This window comes from Pseudomyrmex gracilis, unplaced genomic scaffold (assembly GCF_002006095.1).
Source record: "Pseudomyrmex gracilis isolate BER0280 unplaced genomic scaffold, ASM200609v1 scaffold_344, whole genome shotgun sequence".
NCBI lineage: Eukaryota > Metazoa > Arthropoda > Insecta > Hymenoptera > Formicidae > Pseudomyrmex > Pseudomyrmex gracilis.
The window spans coordinates 79618-85937 of NW_018020928.1; the positions used below are offsets into that span (position 1 = coordinate 79618).

General features: G+C 28.9%; 1 protein-coding gene and 1 long non-coding RNA gene across 2 annotated transcripts; both read left to right on the top strand.

Annotated features, from left to right (window-relative positions):
- Positions 1–401: 401 nt before the first annotated feature.
- LOC109860196 lies at positions 402–3847 on the top strand. Its single transcript, XM_020439118.1, has 8 exons — positions 402–588; positions 680–863; positions 1564–1714; positions 2259–2489; positions 2654–2973; positions 3209–3396; positions 3610–3673; positions 3785–3847. The coding sequence occupies exons 1-8, from the start codon at positions 458–460 to the stop codon at positions 3845–3847; spliced, it is 1332 nt and encodes a 443-aa protein (XP_020294707.1). The 5' UTR covers positions 402–457.
- Positions 3848–4044: 197 nt separating this feature from the next.
- On the top strand, positions 4045–5325 carry LOC109860207. The gene is made up of 3 exons (XR_002250797.1): positions 4045–4096; positions 4322–4391; positions 5284–5325. It is a non-coding gene; the product is annotated as an uncharacterized LOC109860207 (long non-coding RNA).
- The last annotated feature ends 995 nt before the right edge of the window (positions 5326–6320 follow it).

The following is a 6320-nucleotide window of genomic DNA, read 5'->3' on the forward strand; positions in this document are numbered from 1 at the left end:
TATCCATTTATAGATGAACCTAAAAAACAAAGAAAACAGTAAGTGCATTAATACAGAAATTATTTCTTTTTTTGTACTGTTGCAATAAGAGTTATAAAGTTTTTAAGGAACAAATTACTAAGATCACCGTTTTACATTATATAGACATTTGATATTACCGCGTATTTCCGCTGAATGGATATTTCCATGTTGGGAAAATCTCGCAACTAAGGCCACATTTACTATTCGAATCAAGCATACCAGTAGTGAAACAGCTCTTTCAAATATACGTGATAAACAAGTGGAAAAATCTCAAGTTTATACATATACTTTATTCCGTACACCTTTAATATCCACTCGTGCCGTAGCAACAGTAGTCGTACCTTCTGAATGTACCAACTTTACCTTCATGTCAGATACACTTACCATACACAGCAGATTTCAAGTGGAAAACGACATTTCATACGCACGACGTCTTATGCGTCATATTACGAGTTTTAGTAAACTCAAGAAAAGAGATGTTACACCAATCTCACACGTGCAGTATATAGCACTTTCAACAAACTACAGCTACGAAACTATAGTAACTACTGGACTTGTCCTTTTCAGGTAAGATATATTACTCAAAAAATTAGCTTACAACAAATATATCCACATGGTGTGAACGACAGAAGTGCATTAAAAACACTACTATTTTTAGAGACGCCGATATTGCATACAATAAAGAAAGTGATTCGTTTAGAAAAAAAATAGAAGTAACATGTTTGGTTGCACGCAGTGTGATACAAGAAGCATTCAGTAATTGGTTACTTACACTTAAACAGTCTGATTCTTGGTTTATCGAAGGATTTTTGACATTTTACGGAGTTTATCTAGTCGATCAGGTAATACTTGCATTTGTAAATTTGTAGCTTTTACACCTCAAGAAAAAAAGGAAAAATCATGTAATCACATGTAGGATTATATGTAAAGTGGATATAATTTTGTATGATCGTATACTCTTTTTTTTAAGTAAAATATGATTTTATGCGATCGCATAAAATCAGAACCAAAATTTGGCGCGATCTGATTTTATATGATCATATAAATACATAAAATTATGTATGATAGTATATGATTTCTTATATTTATATATGATCATATAAAATCAGATCGCGCCAAACTTTGGATCTCATTTTACACGATTACATAAAATCATATCCACCTTATGTAAAATCATATTTGACTTATATAAAAGTTCACACGATCATACAAGATTGTATCCGATTCACATATAATCTTATATGATCACATAATTTTCACATAGATATTTACTGCAAACCGAGAGAGAAGAATAATAGTATGTATTATGTAGTGATATAAGACATTTTGGTGAAAGATGTTATTGTCACATTGCTTTTTTAATGTTTATATTATACACAAATCTTCTTGACTAATGTTAGTAATAATAATTTGCTTATACTAGAAGGATTTCTATACTTGATACCAAAAATTTAGTAATACAACTTTGTATTACTAAGTTCACCTTAAAAGAAATAACGAAGGTAAACTATACATATGCGTAATCATATAAACTGTTGGTAGATTTACAGTGAGACTTTACTGATGTCGATTGTGGTTCAGACACGACGAATGGTTTTTGAATATACACAAGCATTTACTGAATATTATTATTTAATACAAGATAATCCATTTCTCAAAACCGAAACTTTTGATAAAATGTGGAAACAGAGAGGTAAGAAAAATTGTTATTTAAAACTCAAATACAATTATCCAGGTATCATTGTATGCATTTATAAACATTAACAAGAATTAATTTTGTGATTATAATTTGATAATTTTCACACATCGTATTTACGTTATAGGATTTATTATTTTCTATATGGTGAATAATTTATTCAGTATCAAAAATGTTCTAAACGACCTTATTTTTGAGAAAGCGATACATTTGTATAACACGTGAGTATTAGAGTTATATTATAAATTACTCATTGAGATAAAAAATTGTGCGTTCAAGCATGATTTTTTACGTAACGTGAAAATTTTTTCAATTATTCATTACGTTTAAGACAACTAAAATCGATGTGAAATTTTTGGTTTGGTATTTGTTGTTATCAATAGTAGTACATCAAGTCAGACATATAAGGAACAGTTTACTCTTGATAGTATATGGAACAATATAACGTTTGTGCCAACCATATATAACAACATGTATTTGAAGAATATAAATATAACAAATGCGATAACTTTATGGATAACACAATATGGTTATCCTGTAGTACAAGTAAAACGGGAAAATGATACACAATTTCTAGAAATTATGATTCAAGATTGTGTTACGGTTAAACAAAAGAACATGTGTGCATACAAGTGGTGGATACCTATAATCTACGTAAAAATATCAAGAAAAACGTTTAGTACTAATTATGTGTACCTAAAACCAGACGGAAAAAGCAAATTTCTTGCGAATATTGAAGAAGATGATTTTATCATAATTACGGAGCCAAATGGTAATACAATATAAAGTATGACTGTAATGTTGTATTTAGTCTCTAAAGTATATTTGAAATTTTTAACATCGTAACATTTATGCTTTTTTTGCTTTATTTTGCTTGTTTTTCTTTTTCGTAATTTTTTGTAGTTGTAATTTTTTTATTCAAACATTTATTTGTAGGATATCGCGTCAACTATGATCGTAAATCTTGGGAAAATATTGCTCTCTTCCTAAAAAGTGAAAAATCTGAGATTGGGGATGCATCTAATTTATCTGACGTCACTTTAGCACAAATTCTTGACGATGCGTTTTATTTTTTAATACAAAATACAAAGTATATTGTACCTCCTGCTGCAAATAGTAAAAATTTAGACATATTTTTCAATCTTGCAAGCAATGTAGTTCGCGTAAAGAATTCGTACATAGTGTGGCATTCCATATTTACAACTCTTCAATACATATCAAAGATTTTTCCATTACCAGAAAGCGCAAAGATTAAGGTACATATTTTTCCAGTGCACTAAGAAGGAACAAAAGTAAAAAATCTTAATCAGCAATTAAATAAAAGAAACTTTCACTGAACTAGTTTTATAATATACTGTTTATAAGTTACGTTTCCTTCTGCAGTTGTCTTTGATCACCTGACAAAAAAAACAGTATAAAGTAATTTACAAAAGTAACTAGTAAAGTAACTTTATAAAACAATAATTAATATATATTGCACTTTTTTTACAGGATAAAGTCCTAGAAATATTGAATAGTTTTCTGGAAGATTTATCACATAAAAATGTTTCCGAGAATACTGTCAGTAATCAAGTATATCACGAAGTTTTAAAATGGACATGCATTCTTGGTGGCTTAAAGTGCAAAGATCATGTTAATGCTATATTACTGTGGCATTTTGAACATCCTATACAACACAGGTATGTTTTTTTATGTTTTTAAAAGCGAAGTGACGTCGATATAACGTCACTTTGCTTTTAATGTATTGTATAATAATGTTACAGAACTGTTACCTGAATCTTGATGCAGTAATATGATATTGTACGGATACTAAAAAATAAGAGTAAGTTAGTTTTTAAATAGAATGTTAGTTATTTCTATAAAATATAAAAATTTGTACATTATAATTACAGACAGTTACATATACAGCTGTTTGAATATGACGTCAAAAGACGTTTTGCTTGTACGCTTATAAACGTAATTGCAACTGTGACATTAGTGATAATACATCATTACAATATCATACTAAAAGTAAAACGCTCGAGTAATTGAGTAAATAAAATTATATATTTTTGTAAATATTTGCAGATTGTTGCCAAGTTGGCAGAGATGGATATATTGCCAAGGACTGAAGTTAAAAATTGCAACTAAATTTATATTGTGGCATAAAATACATAATATTTACTTGTTACAAGAGAAATTAGAACAATTCTTTCAACTTCTTCCTTGTTTTAATCTCGGATTGAATTATAGTTTGGAATCTTTGTGTTTTGCAACATATAAGCATGTAACAAAAAGTGATTCTTTTACCATTCTTTTTGATATTCTTGCAAGACATATAGAAGATGTTTCTTCACTGAATATTATAATAAACGAAATAGAACATAAATATTCACCAAGGTAAACAGATTTTTTTATACACTTGTTTATCTTTATACTTTATACACATTATTACTATATATAATCTATATTTTATGTACATATATATTTTACATGGTCGATATATATTTATATTAAGTTTATTCAATTAATATACATTGTGTTTAGCATGTCGTATAAAAATTTATTGCACATACTATGAAAGTTTTTGTACTAATTATCTGGTATGTATGTTTTATTTGAAAGATATATGAGCCTACTTGCTGTTGTGAATTTTAGTATTAATCACATATATTTAGAAGAAGATTTTGAAAAGGTACATTGTGTAAACTTAATCGTGTAATAACTATAAATGTAACACATATTGTTTTTGTATGAATATGTATTAATATGCATGCATGTATTACAGTTTTATTAGTAATATACAGGGTGTTTGTAAAATTTTGACATAGCCGAAGTATGGAGATAAATTGAGTCAAACTGAATAGAAAAGTTATTTGCCCTTGTGCAAAATTTGCAATAGTTAATGAGATACAAAGTAATAAATGTGTGCCAATGAGCGCGTGAGAAGCGATGTTCCTGACTCTGGCGTAGATGTGTGACTGTCAGGGCGATGTCCCATTGAGCGGAAATCTATAGCGGAACGGAATGTGCGGAACCNGCTCGACCAATCGTAACCACAGAAAAAGCGAAGGAAAGAAAACGGAATGGCTATGATTGGTCGAGCTGGTTCCGCACATTCCGTTCCGCTATATATTTCCGCTCAATGGGACATCGCCCTCAGAGCAACGAGAGGCGGAGGCGGAGTGAACAAACGAGCGCGGCGTTTGACTCGGCTGTTTCGCGGTCAGCCGATATTCGGCGGTACGCAAAGGAGCGATCAGCGCTCGAGGGATAAAGATAAGATGCTACTGCTCTCCGCGATCAGGTGACAATCACACACGCCTACACAGTCTGAATTAACGCTTTCCACGCGCTCATTGGCGCACATTTATTATTTTATATCTCAGTAACTATTGCAAATTTTGCAAAATGGCAAATAACTTTTCTATTCAGTTTGACTCAATCTATCTTCATACTTCGGCTGTNTCAAAATTTTACGGACACTCTGTATATAGTCTTTGTTTAGCATAATAAACTAATATGCATAATAATAAGTGTTTTTTACAAGTAATATTACATTCATTATTATCACACGATGTTTTTAGATTCGTAAGACTGTAGTATCACTTTTTGGAAAACTGATCGACAAATATAATATAGAGAAGGTAAAAGTTTTTTCTATAAATATAGAAAGAGTATTTCTGTAAATATTTTTCTTGTAGTTTTGCATTGGTTTTTATTTGTTTAAATCAAAATTTTAGTTATAATTTTTAAACTGGTGTTGTTTTGGCATTACTTTCGTTGGTTTACAAAAATATATTCTCTAGCAATCTTAAACTTGTGCAAAGGTATATAATACAAGATGGTATAGTAACTATATTTTGTAATTTTTTTTAGGCAAAAGTTATAAATAACGTCATTATGAAAAAAGTTGAGAATCGTCGTATGTTTGTAAATGACATAAAAATGAACATTCGCGATGTACCTCATTATTTACTAAATTACTAAATAACCCTAATATATATGTTACGCTCTTTAAGAGTTTTTTCGTATAAGTGTAATTTTTTCTATTTAATTTAAATAGAAAATATTATTCATGTATTGCATTTAATATTGGAATTACTTTTGTATATGTAGCCTCTAACTTATTTTATGATTACAGTTTTAGTCTGTTATGATCATATTTTTGTTTTGATCATATTTGTTATTCTCAGTAACAAATATTAATTATGATTATTAATTATGTTTAAAATCGAAGGTATAGGTATATACGGATTTTAATACATTTAATAATTCGCTAAGTAATCATAAAATAAAGTCAAGTCTTTAATAAGATAAAATAATTCTAATGTACTGTATTGTGTGTATTTTACACGATTGCTACTATGTATACATTTAAGTAACCAATTGTGCATAAATGAATATATAAAATACGCTATATGAAAAACACAATATGTAATAGGTATTAAAATATAAAATGTAAGAAAAAGAAAACTCTATATTAAACAGTTTTATACAAGGTGATGATTAGTAAATCTTGAAAGAAATGAAAGAGAGTGAAATTTGGAATCAAGAATTTCTTTAAATAATGGTCTAAGCCAAAAGTGAAAAAAATTGTTTTGGTTTAAAATTTTACCTTTTG